The following is a 16767-nucleotide window of genomic DNA, read 5'->3' on the forward strand; positions in this document are numbered from 1 at the left end:
AGATGGCATTCCATCACTGGTCTCTTGGACAGTAGAGCATATGGGGCGGCAGGCTGCCTAGTGGTTAGAGCGTTGGACCAGTAACCGAAAGGTTGCTAGATCTAATCCCCGAGTAGACATAGTAAAAATCTGTCTTTCTGCTCCTGAACAAGGCAGTTAACCCACGAAAACACTAAAATAGGATTCTGAGAATCCTTTTTGGTTCCAATCTGGAACCTTATTTTCAGAGGATTCTCCTACAGGGACTAAAAATTCTACATAGCACTCTTGAGTATGTTGCAGTAGGCTATAAAGTGATATAATAGAGAGGAGGGGGATGAATGAGCCAATTGTAAACTGGGGATTAATAGGTGACCGTGACGGTTTGAGGGCCAGATTGGGAATTTAGCCAGGACACCGGGGTTAACGCCCCCACTCTTACGATAAGTGCCATGGGATGTTTAATGACCTCAGAGAGTCAGGACACCCGTTTAACGTCCCATCCAAAAGACGGCACTCTACACAAGGTAGTGTCCCTAATCACTGCCCTGGGCCATTTGGATATTTTTTAGACCAGAGGAAAGAGTGCCTCCTACTGGCCCTCCAACACCACTTCCAGCAGTATCTGGTCTCCCGTCCAGGGACTGACCAGGACCAACCCTGCTTAGCTTCAGAAGCAGGGCGGCAGGGTAGCCTAGTGGTTAGAGCGTTGGACTAGTAACTGGAAGGTTGCAAGTTCAAACCCCCGAGCTGACAGGTACAAATCTGTCCTTCTGCCCCTGAACAGGCAGTTAACCCGCTGTTCCCAGGCCGTCATTGAAAATAAGAATTTGTTCTTAACTGACTTGCCTGGTTAAATAAAGGTAAAAAAAAAAAGTATGCTGCCGGAATTAATGTGGCACTGTGCTAGAGGCAGTATTACATGGAAAGTGTGTTTTTATTTACTCAAGGACTAAAGACTGTTAGTGGGTTACATTGTTACCCAAATTCCTCCACACAGGTAGGTCGTCTGAGCTTGCAAATGAACTCAATTCCATTTTCAGACAGCCAGGGACAGGTCAACCTTCTTTTACAGTGACTCTGAAAGTGGGCCATCGGTGTAACCCAGTCAGTCTAGACCTGGATGAGGTTTAGCCTTCATCCTGTGGCTGACCCATAACTTTCCCCCATGTCACCTTAGCAATTCTAGGTCAACTTTACTTTGAACTGTAATTTAAATAAACACATGGTTATAAACACAAACAATACATTTACTGTTAACAGCATTATTAAGTCAAGTGCTAATACAAATATCTGATATTTAAAACACAACACCCATTTTGGTACAATTGATCATATTTAATATCTACAGTATGACATGTCAAAATTATATAAATCCTTTTTATGGCAAAAACCTTGCCTGATGAAACCATCTTCTAATAACCTTAATGACATGCACGGTTAATCTTGAATCTTCAAAACGCTTCTCTTCTCCAGATCGTTCATCTCTTTAAGAATAAGCGCAACGTTGTATCGGAGTTCTTGGAACTTGGAAACAGGCACCTAGAGAGAAAAAACCCAGACATATTTAAAAAAAGGTAGACTGGTAGAATGACGTTGCCATGAGCAGCATGCAGTGTTCTCTTCACTCATTTACAACGTGGTAGCCACGGAACCAAAACAGCGGAGAAGTTGAGCCTCGTGCTTCAACGTCAACGTCCTTAGTTGTTGCGGAAATTGACCCACTATGCTGTTTTCTTTCTGCATCTAGGTCATATTGCTGAGTCTACCTTTAAAATCACCCAATTGTATTGAAGGAAATAACACTATTATTAACACTATGAATGCTGATATCAAGCTCTGTCATACAAATGGACTATGGAATAAATGCAATGTCTGATTACTTGTTTGAACACAGTACAATATTTATGTTTGAGGGAAGTGTTGGACATGCCAGACAGTTCCCATAATCCTTCACCATAAGATGTTGATAGTCTAAAACAGATGTAGCCCATATTCTAGTCTAAATCATGTTGTACACAGTTGTATAAAGCAGGGACACACTGTTACATAGTAACCTACTTGCAACTGTGATAGGCCAACATATTTACAGGCCGAGTAATTACACACATCTTTACATGCATTAGACAAACTTAAATCAACCCTCACCCGAGTAAGCCAGTGAGGAGACGTGCATATGAAAGCCATAACCAGCAAGTTGTTTGTGTTTTTACCTCAAAGCGATGGGCCTTTCCATCTGAGAGCTTCATCTGCATTAAAATGGAGGGCTGCAAGGCACGAGCTACGGAGCTTCCAAGAAAATAACAGACAATGTGATGCATATATTATTAAATCAGAGCCTTCTAAGCAATACCGTTTGCTTTTTAAATTCTCACTACACAATGAAATGTGTTAACTATTTATCAAACCATTTATTGTACTACTATATAACGATAACACTGCATGCATTTTTTTCTCAGTTTAATTCTCTGTTCAATTTCTCCATCAAAAAGTTGACCCTCCTATTGTGATAGTGAACAAAGTATAGTGTACCTTGTTGATATGGCCACATCCACTCTCCATCTAAAATCCTTCAGGGAGGGTAATCGAGGCCCCTGCTGTGTAGCCACTGCCTCCAGTGCTGTTCGTCTGAAAACCCCCCCAGAGAAAGCAAGGGACAGTGAGCTGATCCACAATCACAGAGTGAGCACCACAGGGGTCTCTGTGCACAATAAACCCACCACTTAAGTGCTGGAAACCTGGATTTTGGTTTAAGACAAACCTTTTCATTAAGTTTGTCATTTCGTACATTCGGAAAGTAAACAGACCCCTTGATTTTTTCCAAACTGTTGCATTACAGCCTTATTAAAAAAATGATTTGATTGTCCCCCCCAGCAATCTATACCCAGTGGTGGAAAAAGTACCCAATAGTAGTCATACTTAAGTAAAAGTAAAGTTCTCTTAAGGATCTGACCCCTTTTTTTCTCTCCAAAAATGACCCAAATCTAACTGCCTGTAGCTCAGGACCTGAAGCAAGGATATGCATATTCGTGATACCATTTGAAAATAAACACTTTGAAGTTAGTGGAAATGTTCAATTAAAATGTAGGAGAACACCACATTAGATCTGGTGAAAGAGAAAATAAAAACGCTTTTTTGTTGTTGTACCATCATCTTTGAAATGCAAGAGAAATGCCATAATGTATTACGCCAGCCCGAGCGAATTTAGATTTTGGCCACTAAATGGCAGCAGTGCATGTGCAAAGTTTTAGACTTATCCAGGGAACCATTGCATTTCTATTTAAAATGTTGTATCAAGACTGCCCAAATGTGCCTAATTGGTTTATTAATACATTTCCAAGTTCACAACTGTGCGCTCTCCTCGAACAATAGCATGGTATTCTTTCACTGTAATAGCTACTATAAATTGGACAGTGCAGTTAGATTAATCTTTCTGCCAATATCAGATATGTCTATGTCCTGGGAAATGTTCTTGTAACATACAACCTCAAGCTAATCACATTAGCCTACGTTAGCTCAACCCCCCAAAGGGGGTCCCACTGATCCGGTATTAATAGGAAAATTACTCAAGTAAAAGTCACTCACTAAAATACAACTTGAGTAAAAGTATTTGGTTTTAAATATACTTTTGTCTCAAATGTAATTGCTAAAAAAATATTTAAAAAATCCATATATTACAGAATTTACAAATTAAGCATTTGTGTTTAGTGAGACCACCAGACCAGAGGCAGTAGGGATGGCCAGGGATGTTCTCTTAATAAGTGTGAGAATTTGACAATTTTCCTGTCTTGCTAAGCATAAACATTTAAGTACTTTTGGGTCTTAGGGAGAATGTAAGGAGTAAAAGTTTTCTTTAGGAATTTAGCAAAGTAAAAGTAGTCAAAAATATAAATAGTATAGTAAAAGTACCTATACCCCTCAAAAACAATTTAAGTAGTACTTTCAAGTATTTTTACCTAAGTACTTTAAACCACTGACAATACCACATAGTGACAAAGCAAAAACAGGTTTAGGCATTTTTACAAATGTATAAAAAAAACAAACACCAAACTTAAATATTACATTTATATAAGTCTTAAAGACCCTTTACTCAGTATTTTGTTAAAGCATCTTAGGCAGCTATAACAGTAGTCTTCTTGGGTATGACAACAAGATTGTATTTGGGGACGTTCTCCCATTCTTCTGTGCAGATCCTTTCAAGCTCTGTCTGGTTGGATGGGGAGGGTCGCTGCACAGCTATTTTCAGGTCTCTCCAGTGATGTTTGATCGGGTTCAAGTTCCGGCTCTGGCTGGACCACTGCACTTTACTCCGTTCATCTTCCCACGATCCTGACTAGTCTCCCAGTCCTTGCCGCTGAAAAACAGCATGATGCTGCCACCACAGTGCTTCACTGTAGAGATGGTGCCTGCTTTTTTCCAGATGTGACACTTGGCCTTCAGGACAAAGAGTTCAATTTTGGTTTCATCAGACCAGAGAATCTTGTTTCTCATGATCTGAGTCTTTACGTGCCTTTTGGAAAACTCCAAGCGGGCTGTCATGTGACTTTTACTGAGGAATAGCTTCCGCCTGGCCACTCTACCATAAAAGGCCTGATTGGTGGAGTGCTGCAGAGATGGTTGACCTTCTGGAAGTTTCTCCCATCTCCACAGAGGAACTCTGGAGCTCTGTCAGAGGGACCATCGGGTTCTTGGTCACCTCCCTGAACAAGGCCATTCTCCCACAATTGCTCAGTTTGGCCAGGTGGCCAGCTCTAGGAAGTGTCTTGGTGGTTCCAAACTTCTTCCATTTAAGACTGATGGAGGCCACCGTGTTCTTCAGAACCTCCAATTCTGCAGAAATGTTTTGGTACCCATCCCCAGATCTCTGCCTCGGACCGCTACGGACAATTCCTTCGACCTCGGGGCTTGGTTTTTGCTCTGACATGCACTGTCAACTGAGGGACCTTATATAGACAGGTGTGTGCCTTTCCAAATCATGTCCAATCAATTTAATTTAAATAAAGGTGGACTCTAATTAAGTTGTGGAAACATTTCAAGGATGACCAATGGAAACATGATGCACCTAAGCTTAACTTCAAGTCTGAAAATGTACAGTACCAGTCAAAAGTTGACACACCTACTCATTCAAGGGTTTTTCTTTATTTGACTATTTTCTACATTGTAAAATAGTAAAGACATCAAAACTATGAAGTATAAATAACATCATGTAGTAACCAAAAAAAAGTTATTCAAAGTAGCGTCGCCTTGATTACAGCTTTGCACACTCTTGGCATTCTCTCAACCAGCTTCATGAGGAATACTTTACCAACAATCTTGAAGGAGTTCCCACAAATGCTGATCACTTGTTGGCTGCTTTTCCTTCACTCTGCAGTCTAACTCATCCCAAACCATCTCAATTGGGTTGAAGTTGGGTGATTGTGGAGGCCAGGTCATCTGAGGCAGCACACCATCACTCTCCTTCTTGGTAAAATAGCCCTTACACAGTCTGGAGGTGTGTTTTGGGTCATTGTCCCTTTCAAAAACAAAAGCGCAAACCAGATGGGATGGCATTTCACTGCTGAATGCTGTGGTAGCCATGCTGGTTAACTGTGCCTTGAATTCAAAATAAATCACAAACAGTGTCACAAGCAAAGCAGCCCCACACCTCCTCCTCCATGTCCATTGCTCGTGCTTCTTGGCCCAAGCAAGTCTCTTCTTCTTCTTCTTATTGTCCTTTCGTAGTGGTTTATTTGCAGCAATTCAACCATGAAGACCTGATTCACAGTCTCCTCTGAACAGTTGATGTTGAGATGTCTGTTACTTGAACTCTGTGATGCTTTTATTTGGGCTAGTCTGAGGTGCAGTTAATTCTAATGAACGTATTCTCTGCAGCAGAGGTAACTCTGGGTCTTCCTTTCCTGTGGCGGTCCTCATGAGAGCCAGTTTCATCATAGTGCTTTATGGTTTTTGTGACTGCACTTGACGAAACTTTCAAAGTTCTTGAAATGTTCCAGATTGACTGACCTTCACGTCTTAAAGTTCTTGCCATATAGGGCTACTGTATATCACCCCTACCATGTCACAACACAACTGATTGGCTCAAACACATTAAGGAAAGAAATTCCACAAATTAACTTAAGGCACACCTGTTAATTGAAATGCATTCCAGGTGACTACCTCATGAAACTGGTTAACAGAATGCCAAGAGTGTGCAAAGGCGTCAAGGCAAAGCGTGGCTACTTTGAAGAATCTCAAATATATTTTGATTTGTTTAACACTTTCTTGATTACTACATGATTCCATGTGTTATTTCATAGTTGATGTCTTTACTATTATTTTACAATGTAGAAAATAGTACAAATAAAGAAACCCTGGGATGAGTAAGTGTCCAAACTTTTGACTGGTACTGTATGTAAATAAGCAAAAATGTCCATAAACCTGTTTTCGCATTGTCATTATGGGGTATTGTGTTTAGATTGATGTGCAAAATGTTTTACTTTATACATTTTAGAATAAGGCTGTAACGTAACTAAATGTGGAAAAAGGGAAGGGGTCTGAATACTTAACGAATGCCTTGTATAACAACAAAATGAATTGTGGGAATATAGGATAATGTTAATCCATAACAAGTCAACATACCGATTGCCAAACACCACACTTGCAAAGTCTGTGATGAATTCCTCAGGTATCCTACAATGAAAGAATGGAATGTCAGCTGAAAACAATTCAAAACATGTCCAGATAATATTTTGACGGCACAGTATTGATCATTGCTTTGAATAATGTAGACTGCCAAGTGTAGTCAGTGTTTCATATTACAATAAATGCAACAACAAACAAAAAAAACAACCTTTGGGGTTAATTTACACAATGATATTTTGTAATAATGTGTGTATTCTCATATACCACCAGCTCCTTCTGTGATAGGCAATCCAAGATCGACATAATTTGTTTATTGTAGGGTTCCCCAACTGGCGGCCTTGTGGGACAAATTTGTCCAGCATGTGGTTTTATTTGGCCCCGTAAGTTATCTGAGCAAACAATAGACTGTAAAAACACCAGGAAATCAGCTTCAAGTGATTTTAATTTGGGAAATCTGTTTCCAAGTACTCCCACACATAAGTGACAGAATTGATCATATACAAATACAAGCAGGGTTTGAAATTATTATGTTTTGGTCAAATCTATTTGGGCTTCACGTGGACAATTTGCAGTCTACAAATTATTTGTAATTAGGCCCCCGACCATCCTTGGCTGAATCTAGTTGATGATCTCTGGCCTATTGTAAGAAGTTGTTCATGTCCATGATACAGGCAAGATAGATAAACTGATGCTTCACAGCTTTGAGATGTGATGAGGTGATACATGGAAGAAGCTACCTTAGTTCCCTTAGATCTTCTTTGAAGACCTAGAAGATGTAAAAATATATATTTTATTGTAGATGTTATGTAGGAGTCATGAAATCAGACGTCATCTAGAAATCCAATCTGACCATGGTCTATGAGAGTATGGTTTCAATACAACATAAACAATAACCAGTTCTTTACCTCTTGTTTTAACGATGATGTGGGGATACGTAATGCCTCTTTTAGGAGTCTGTACATTCCAGCCACAACATAACTCAACCGTTCTTCAGGGAGGGCAGCATTTTCCGCGATAGCCTTCATTGCTTCTCTGGAGTCCTTGCCCTCAATAGCACTCACCACCGCTGGGAATAGACACAAGAAAAGTGATGTCAAAATGGTTTGCGTGTGTGGACAAACGGAAGAGAAATTAAAACAAATTAATTTAACAATATACCAAAGTTAATGGCATGCAATTTAACAAACCTTTCAGTATTTTTCTAAACATTTCTTGGTCTAAATCCTTCAGCTGTTTAGCCATGATTTCGATTTCTGATGGTATCCTTCCTCCCAAAAAACTTGAGTCTTTGGATGCACCAACCGCGACTTTGGCATGGCTTGACGACATTATACTTCATATATAGCTAAACTTCTTGAACAAACCTAAATGAGCGTAACCTCTTTTCAAATGATGATGTTTGAGTTGACTAGCTTGTCGGTTTATTTATTCCAGAATATTTCTGTAATGGTAGATCACATGACATGCCTTCTTCTAATGGCGGTCTGCAAACAACCGTGCCTCTGCCGCCACCTACTGTAGTGGAGGGTGTGGTCAAGCATAGTTTACAGACTAGAATAAAATAAAACAAACAAACATACATACAAATAAAAATTAAACCCCCCTACCTAATCATGTACTACTAAGTAAATTTAAAAAAGTTAACAAAGAAACAAACCCTCCTGTCTCTCCAGAATCCCTTCCAACCTTCCCCAACCGAGATGCATCCATCTGCAGCCCTGCAGCATAGCCTCTGACTAATATTAGTCTGTCACTGGACCCAATACCATTTATCGCCATCTACTGGTCGTGGTTAATCCCTTACACAAACTGTACATGTGAACTCCTCCTTGTGAACTCCTAGATTACTTTCCTTCTTCCCTCTCTCCCTTTCCTAATTTCCTTTCCTCCTTTCTTAGCTTCCCTTGGCAGCAGGTAACCTAGCATTCCTAGCAAGTCCTTCCTGACTTCCTTTCCTAGCTTCCTTTCCTTTCCTCCATTTTATTCCCTAGATACCTGCGCTCCTTTCCTAGCTCCCTTTATTTTCCTCCTGTCTAGCTTCCTTTCCTCTTCCCCTAACTCGCTTAATTTTCCTCCTTTCCTAGTTAGGAAAAAAGGGAAAGAAATGGAGATAGGGAAGGAGGAGAGGAAAGGGAGGTAAGGGAAAGAAAGGAAGCTTGGCAAGGATGAATGGAAGCTAGGAAAATATGAATAGAAAGGAAGCCAGGAAAGGAAAGGGAGAGAGGAAAGGAATCTACCAAATAAAAGGAGTTCACGTGTATGTGGTAGGGGTTAAACATGGTCAGTAGATGGCGATAGTATTAAAATAAAATAAAACTATTTACAAGATATGCAGTGCCAACTCTGGGAGCATGTGGTCCTTGAAAACTCCTCTAGTCCAGCAATATGAGTCTGCCAGAGGTCATCACTTTGGATGGGAATGGTGATGGAGGCTTTGGTGGCCCACACAACGAAGAAGCAAGTGTCCCTTCCAGTGATGTGGAGCTGCCCATGGACCTGGTGCCAGTAAGGATGGTCTTCAGAGACTGTAAGACCCTCCCTCCTGGATATAGAAATCCTTCGACTTCACTGCCTTTTAGCAATTTAAAAAAACGTTTTCTAACCTTTATTTAACTAGGCAAGTCAGTTAAGAACAAATTCTTATTTTCATTGACGGTCTAGGAACAGTGGGTTAACTGCCTTGTATTTGTATTAGTCAAAGGGGTCCAACACAGTCTCTCATTAAGTATGGATCAGGGGTTCGAACAAACTAGGTGGGCAGAGCCAAGCACGAGCTAGCGAGAGCCTATTGGCGCGTTCTAGCATTCAATTGCATATTTCCGTTAGGACACGCCTACTCTGAAGTGCGCAATAACGCAATTAGCCTTTGCACTCCTAAACAACGTATTTTGGCAAAGGGTAAAGTCTACAAAACTTAGTCCACTATGTCCGTAATAGTTTTATAGTTTGGATAACAGAAAGTTGTATTGAGATGAAATGTTGCATCGATGAGAACATTTTCAGACTGTCGGCTAAAATCCATCTAATTTCATCTTCTCCCACTGCCGACCTCTTTGCTTCCTCTGGAAACGCCAGGTGGATGCTCCAGATTTATACATTCGGCGAAATAGAACAATGAAACAGATATCTGTCCTTCTAGTAGTCTTTTCCATTACATGCCATCTACTTCCTATTTTCACTTGCAAGGGGGCGCAGTCGTTTTCAAAGCGTCGAATTGACGTGTGTGATTGCGGAGTTGCGTAGTGTTTGCAAATGGAGGAGGAAATAACTGTTTTTCTCTGAACAACTGCAGGTTTGTTGTTTGGTCAACTTCTTTCGACCAGGCCAGGTCTTCCGTGGCAAATAATGTTGGGCATATTATTAGCGAGTTGATTATTATATCGAACAAGCCAGCTAATGTTAACTCTCTACCTTTTCGATTTCGCGGAGGATTTAGCTAGCGAGGCCTCGTTGTTTGCCTTCAAAATGATGTATTTTTCTCCCAAAATAACTAGCTAGCTAGATCATTAGCATGTAACATGTTAACATTTGAAATTGACAAGTTATCCATGTACTGTACCTTGTTAGTTAACTGACTAACTAACTCGGAAGCTTGCTGTGGACGCTAGCTAACTAGGTAGTTAGCCGGTGTTAGCAATGTTTTGTTAACAGACCGCTAGTCGCTACGCTGCCAGTTAATTTGTCTTGCCAGCCAATCTCAGATACACTATGTACAAAATGTGTCTACCGCTTCAAATGAGTGGATTCGGAAATTTCAGCCACACCCGGTGTATAAAGTCGAGCACACAGCCATGCAACCTCTATAGACAAACATTGGCAGTAAAATGGTCTTACTGAAAAGCTCAGTGACTTTAAACGTGACACCTTTCCAACAAGTCAGTTTGTCGAATTGCTGCCCTGTCAACTTTATGTGCTGTTATTGTGAAGTGGCAACTTCTAGGAGCAACAACAGCTCATCAGAGAAGTGGTAGGTCACACAAGCTCACAGAACGGGATCGCTGAAGCTTGTAAAGTGAGTAAAAATCGCCTGTTGCAACAGTCACAATAACTGTTCATTGGGGGCTTCATGAAATGTGTTTCCATGGCTGAGCACGGCTGGAGTGGTGAAAACTCACCGCTAATGGACTCTGGAGCAGTGGAAATGTGTTCTCTGGAATGATGAAACACGCTTCAGTATCTGGCAGTCCGACGGATCTGGGTTTGGTCGAATGCCAGTAGAACACTACCTGCCTTTGTGGAGGAATGATGATGAGTCTTGGGCTGTTTTTCATGCTTTGGGCTTGGCCCTTTTGTTCCTTTGAAGGGAATCTTAATGCTACAGCATACTACAACTTGGGGAATCAAGTCTCCACAGCAATGCTCCAACATCTAGTGGAAAGTTTTCCCAGAAGAGTGGAGGCTGTTATCACAACAAAGGGGGGACCCACTCCATATTAAGGCCCATGATTTTGGAATGAGATGTTTGATGAGCAGGTGTCCACATAGTTTTGGTCATGTAGTGTAGGTAGGTAGCTAATCTGCTTAATTATCCAAGTGGAAAGAGCCTTGTTTAACATTTCCCTGGCTAGCTAGCTACCTATAAAACATTTTCTAATTACACTTATTTCTCACTGTTTTTCTCAGGTGGAGAAAACGAAAATGTCTGAGGCTCTTTATGAAAAGTACCTCTCTCCAGAGGAGCCCTTTCCACGGCTGCTGTCTCAGCGAGGGAACATCAGTGAGACGGGCACATTGGATGTCAGTGACTTTGGCTGTCAGTTATCCTCTTGTCACCGGACAGACCAACTGCGCCGCTTACATAGTAACAGGTAAGGCTGATGGCTAGCTACCTGTTTTTGACTTGCATTCCACTTTTTAATGCAAGACGGTAGTGGAACAGGCTAAACTAACCACACCAAAATGTTGCTTTTGTTGACTGTTTTCAGATGGAACCTGACGTCTTGTGGAACCAGTGTGGCCAGCTCTGAATGCAGTGAGGAGCTGTTCTCCTCCGTCTCTGTGGGAGACCAGGAGGACTGCTATTCCCTTTTGGATGACCAGGAGTTCACCTCCTTTGACCTGTTCCCGGAGGGCAGCGTCTGCAGCGACGTGTCTTCCTCTATCAGCACTTACTGGGACTGGTCAGACAGCGAATTTGAGTGGCAGGTATGTGCCCCCCAATGTGATAACTTGACAAAAATATTTATGTTATGTTGGTAGTTGTTCCATTTGGGTTAATGTTTTTTGTTTATCCACAGTTGCCTGGAAGTGACATAACCAGTGGAAGTGATGTACTCTCTGACATCATACCCAGTGTTCCGAGCTCCCCATGCCTCTCCTCCAAGAGAAAGACCAAACCACATAGAAATCTGGATGAGCTCCCTTGGAGTGCTTTGACCAATGATGAACAGGTATGGAGACCAGCTCTCAAATTCACAATGCCAGAATTGTAAAGCAGTGGTTGCAGATGTTATAGACTTTGTCTCTCTGTCAGGTGGAATATATTGAATATCTAAGCAGAAAGGTCAGCACAGAGATGGGGCTACGAGAGCAGTTGGACATCATCAAGATCATTGACCCGTGTGCACAGATATCCCCCACAGACAGCGAGTTCATCATTGAGCTCAACTGCCTGACGGATGAGAAACTGAAACAGGTGAGTGAATAGCACATATGGTACACATTTTTTTTTAAATATTGGATTGTGACACTGTGCAGTGTATTCACATCTAAAGAAATAGTACAACTTTTCAGATGTAAGTTGAACCTGAAGCTTTAACATTCCTATCCTCCAGGTGAGGAACTACATCCGGGAGCACAGTCCGCGGCAGCGCCCCAGCAGCACCCGAGACAGCTGGAAGAGGAGTGGCCACAGCAGTGCTAGCACTAGTGGGGTGAGCAGCAGTAATGCTAGCTTGGTCAGCAGTGCCAGCAGCTCCACCGGATCCACAGGTTCCACCGGCAACTCCACGTCCAACTGCAGCACAGCTAACATCAGCCGCGCCCACAGCGACGGGAACCTGTCCAGTGCAGCTGAACGCATCCGGGACTCCAAGGTAAGGCAGGGACTTCACTCTGACTGTTGAAGTTCACTATGGCTTTTGAATAGCTCCTCAAGTTTTCCATACCTACAGATTAAACAGCAACTAAAATTGAAATTGCAATTTGACTGAAATCAACAACATACAGTGCCTTGAAGGATGATCTTTGGAAACAGGATGCACCTGAGCTTTAAATAAAAACAGACAGAAGTAGGTATCCTCCCTAGAAAAATGGACCAATGATTTGGACATCTCCCTCGACAGGGAAGCTCAGAGGAGAGGAAAGTATCTACCAGCGCCAACAGCATCTTGCGTAATTAAAAACCACATTTGATCTAGTATTACGCAGTATTTTATGTTTTGCTAGCTTAATCTCCCTCTAATAGGTTTTAAATAAAGAGATGAAGATTATTTACATGAAGTAATCTTCCTTCCCTCTTCTTCCTGTAATTTATTGCCTGGTTGAGTTGTTAGCTTAAAAATGCTAAAAACTGTGCTAGCATACTAGCTACTAACCCACGGATGGGAGGCATAGACAAGTGGAAAAATAAACCAACACTGAAACGGAGGATGTTGACAAAGCAGAGGGAGACCTGCATTTTGAAAAAACACAAGGAACGAACATTCACTTTGGAGGCTACAGTGAGGTTCAAAAGTATTTGGACAGTTTGTTTTAGCTCTGTACACCAGCACTTTGGCTTTGAAATGATACAATGACTGAGGTTACATTCATGTAGAAGTGTTTAGAAGCATATTCTGAAAAGATCCTCAGATTAAAGCTGACACTGTTTTACACTTTAACCTCATAGTCATTTAAAATCCAAGGTGCTGGAGTACAAAGCCAAAACAAACATATGTCACTGTCCAAATACTTTGGGACATCAATGTATGTATTCCTCCTTGCATTATTATTGCAATCACTTCCATGTGGCGTCAATGTGGTGCGCGTTACTCTACATGAGGTATTCAAATGGGTTTCTATTTGATATGTACACACTCCTACAGTTTTGCACAGTGATAACATGGAAATATTCTCAATATGTAGGTGACCTACTGTAGGATGAAGTGACCAGATATAATGGAAAATGGATCTCCTGCCTCAAGTAAAAAAACATTACCCTACATTTGAGTCATGGAACCTGTAGCCTGAGCCTTTGTTTTGCACTGCTTGGTGTGCTGTCTGTTCTCTTGTGTGTGTGCCACTGCCACACATTGCTTATCTTCTTGTCCTATTTGTGTTGGAAGAAACGCTCTAAGCAGAGGAAACTGCAGCAGAAAGCCCTGCGTAAGAGACAGCTGAAGGAACAGAGACAGGCCCGCAAGGAGAGGCTGAGTGGCCTGTTCCTCAATGAAGAGGTGCTGTCACTCAAAGTCACCGAGGAGGAGGACCATGGAGAAGATGTGGTGGACGTCTTCATGTGACAAGAATGAATGAGTCAGTGTTCCCTCTAAGCCTCACAATAACGTCCTCCGCTAACATCACAGCTGGTCCCACATCCTAGAGCCCCATTCACATTGAAGCAAAGCTGCCCTATTGGGACCATTCTTGAGTTCTAGTTTATATCCTTAGAATTGGACACCTGCACATAATTATTATTTTTAAATTAAGCACCTTGTTTTGAAGAATCTAGTTCTCTTTTTTCTTTTTTAAAGTTGTCTTAATCTATAAACATTGGTAGTATGATCCTGCTGAGGGAAAGCATTGAGCACTAATATTGAATGAGTATTCAATTAAAACTACCAAATGTATCATAAGATGAGGTTAACTTCCTAATTCTGTGGTTCATTTAATGTTGAAGGCATAGATGGAACACTGAGTCACTGCATGGGAAGTGATAACTCAATGCCAACAGAGATAAGTGCTTAAACTGCTTTTTTTTTTTAAACATTTTTTTAAAAATAAATGCGGTTAATCATAAAGAACAGTTTTTGCATCAAGTCTTCCCTTTAAGTTAAAATATGAAGGCTTACACATTCATAAATGCAACATGGTAACACAGTGTTCACCGCTAACAAATCTTTAGTTTTTTTTTCTTGTGTTTTGTGCATGGGGGCTAGGTTTGAGCATGACATGTAAAATAATGCTGATATCCATTGCATTGCACACAGGAGATATTTTTATGTTGCCGAATGACATGAAACTTCAGTATGACTGTATTGTCTGTGAATGGGAAGGTATTTCATGATGTCTTGGCTTACTCTCCTTGGCTACTGATCCTGTCCTGTAGAAGTCATTACTCTTTCCACTTCAACAGTTAACACTAACTGCTGTACATTAGAACATGTATTTACCTTAAAGAAACTTTACTTCGCTTTGTCTTTTTCCTGTATAAAGTTACGCATTTAAGTAATTCTGAAAACAATATAATAGATCAACTAGATATTGTGAGTAGATCTTTATTTTGAATGAAAGCAATGAATTGCCATAAAACAACTCTTTATGTGTATATTGTACCATTCATTCTAGGGAGGAAAGTTCAACGGACCAAGATGGGACGTTTTCGTTGGTTCTTTTTTGGAAGTCCAATTTAAAATTGTATATACCACAACCATGTATTACTGACCTGACTGCGGTGTTGGAAATAGTGTTGCAGAACAGACGCAAACCAGAACTGTTTCTGTGTGATGTACTCAATAGTAATGTAACGCATAACGAGAAATAAATTGACATCGACGCATCATATTTTCCTTGACGTTTCTTTTCATTTTCATTAGAGAGAAATATATCAATGGATAAATTACTTCTTGATTGGCTTATGCAATGCAAATTGCAATGTCCAATATTTGTTACAATGACAATTTACAGAATCTCAGACAAATTAGAATTACACCTCAATATAAATGTATTCACAAAAGACATGCTAAATTTAAGCAAGAAGGCACCAGGAGGTGTGGTATATAGCCAATATACCACGGTTAAGGACTGTTCTTGTGCGCAATGCGGAGTGCATGGATACAGACCTTAGCCATGGTATATCGGCCATATACTACAAACACCCAAGGTGACTTATTGCCATTATAGACTGGTTACCAACGTAATTACAACAGTAAAAATAAATGTTTTGTCATACCTGTGGTATACGGTCTGATATACCGTGGCTGTCAGCCAATCAGCATTCTGGGCTCGAACCCCCCCAGTTTATAAATGACTATTGCACATATCATTTTACTAGCCTATACTTAGTCATTACATGAACTGGTTTCTTCGGGGGCTGACATTTCTTAAGACTAATATACTGTATGTCATTGTGTAACAGCATGCAATGGCTAAGGAGTTCATCATTTGAGCTTCATTGCAGATCAGTTTCCTCTGTCATAGACTGAAGGTCAATAGATAGTGCATTAGAAGAAATACATTATAGGTTTAAACGGACACAACCGTTCTAAAGGGGAAGATAGTGTGTGAATGAAAGCAATGAAATTGATCGGTGATTAATCAGTGTGTTAGTGACTCCTCACTGTCCAGGGTACATTAGAAATGTGTTTGCTTAGCTCCATTAGCGTTATCTGGAAGAGATACAAGCACATACTCAGCTAGACTGTAATGGTGATGGAGGTGCCATATATTGATTGGATCCTAAAAATATATATATTCCACTACCTAAAAACAGTGGATGCTAAATGATCTGATTAAACTTAGCTTGATACGATGTTAATCAAGAGAGTAATAGTTCATGTAGCCTATCTGACGTCTACTGATTTAGAGACATATTTCCCTGAAATTGATGTCTGAAACTCAAATAAAATCTGGTTATTTTGTCTGCAATGGGATTAAGGTATAGCAAGTATATCTATCACTCCGGTGTTTAATTGCTAAATTGTAATTATTTCGCCACTATGGCCTATTTATTGCCTTACCTCCCTAATCTTACTACATTTGCACACACCGTATATCGATTTCTTTCTTTTGTGTTATTGACTGTACGTTTGTTTATTCCATGTGTAACTCTGTGTTGTTTGTGTCGCATTGCTTTGCTTTATCTTGGCCAGGTCGCAGTTGTAAATGAGAACTTGTTCTCAACTGGCCTACCTGGTTAAATAAAGGTAAAAAAAAAAAAAGAGGAAGAGACGAAGCGAGATGATTTACTCCACCCAAAATCTGTCCTTGTGAGATAAGCCCTTTTTGTACGGAGGTCTATGAGGGAGT

The 16767-nt window shown here is 40.7% G+C and overlaps 2 protein-coding genes across 8 annotated transcripts; one reads left to right on the top strand and one right to left on the bottom strand.

Moving 5' to 3' along the window:
- Positions 1-1296: 1296 nt before the first annotated feature.
- Positions 1297-8128, bottom strand: commd5 (COMM domain containing 5). The gene is made up of 7 exons (XM_029659483.2): positions 7788-8128; positions 7506-7666; positions 7338-7366; positions 6598-6648; positions 2512-2607; positions 2193-2268; positions 1297-1521 (listed from the first exon to the last, which is right to left on the bottom strand). The coding sequence occupies exons 1-7, from the start codon at positions 7927-7929 to the stop codon at positions 1420-1422; spliced, it is 657 nt and encodes a 218-aa protein (XP_029515343.1). The 5' UTR covers positions 7930-8128; the 3' UTR covers positions 1297-1419.
- Positions 8129-9055: 927 nt separating this feature from the next.
- On the top strand, positions 9056-15303 carry LOC115129291 (protein FAM199X-like). Of its 7 annotated transcripts, none has more exons than XM_029659482.2 (8): positions 9779-9892; positions 11224-11408; positions 11526-11745; positions 11838-11990; positions 12074-12235; positions 12375-12635; positions 13666-13723; positions 13866-13943. In XM_029659482.2, the coding sequence occupies exons 2-7, from the start codon at positions 11239-11241 to the stop codon at positions 13687-13689; spliced, it is 990 nt and encodes a 329-aa protein (XP_029515342.1). In that variant the 5' UTR covers positions 9779-9892; positions 11224-11238; the 3' UTR covers positions 13690-13723; positions 13866-13943. The 7 variants fall into 7 exon arrangements, with proteins under 7 accessions (XP_029515339.1, XP_064874564.1, XP_029515338.1 ...); XM_029659480.2 differs by lacking the exon at positions 13666-13723 and adding an exon at positions 15088-15303 and having other exon boundaries at positions 9781-9892; positions 13866-14055; XM_029659479.2 differs by lacking the exons at positions 9779-9892; positions 13666-13723 and adding an exon at positions 9056-9127 and having other exon boundaries at positions 13866-15303.
- The last annotated feature ends 1464 nt before the right edge of the window (positions 15304-16767 follow it).

The sequence above is a fragment of the Oncorhynchus nerka genome, linkage group LG5, assembly GCF_034236695.1.
Source record: "Oncorhynchus nerka isolate Pitt River linkage group LG5, Oner_Uvic_2.0, whole genome shotgun sequence".
Taxonomy (NCBI): Eukaryota; Metazoa; Chordata; class Actinopteri; order Salmoniformes; family Salmonidae; genus Oncorhynchus; species Oncorhynchus nerka.

Bases quoted from the DNA above. Each gene is read 5' to 3' on its own strand.
- LOC115129291 (XM_029659479.2), top strand. From the start codon at position 11,239: ATGTCTGAGGCTCTTTATGAAAAGTACCTCTCTCCAGAGGAGCCCTTT. The intron at 11,409-11,525 runs GTAAGGCTGATG...GACTGTTTTCAG, and splicing joins CGCCGCTTACATAGTAACAG to ATGGAACCTGACGTCTTGTG. The intron at 12,236-12,374 runs GTGAGTGAATAG...CCTATCCTCCAG, and splicing joins CGGATGAGAAACTGAAACAG to GTGAGGAACTACATCCGGGA.
- commd5 (XM_029659483.2), bottom strand. From the start codon at position 7,929: ATGTCGTCAAGCCATGCCAAAGTCGCGGTTGGTGCATCCAAAGACTCA. The intron at 2,608-6,597 runs GTATGTTGACTT...GGGGGTTTTCAG, and splicing joins AGTGTGGTGTTTGGCAATCG to ACGAACAGCACTGGAGGCAG. The intron at 2,269-2,511 runs GTACACTATACT...TTTTCTTGGAAG, and splicing joins GATGTGGCCATATCAACAAG to CTCCGTAGCTCGTGCCTTGC.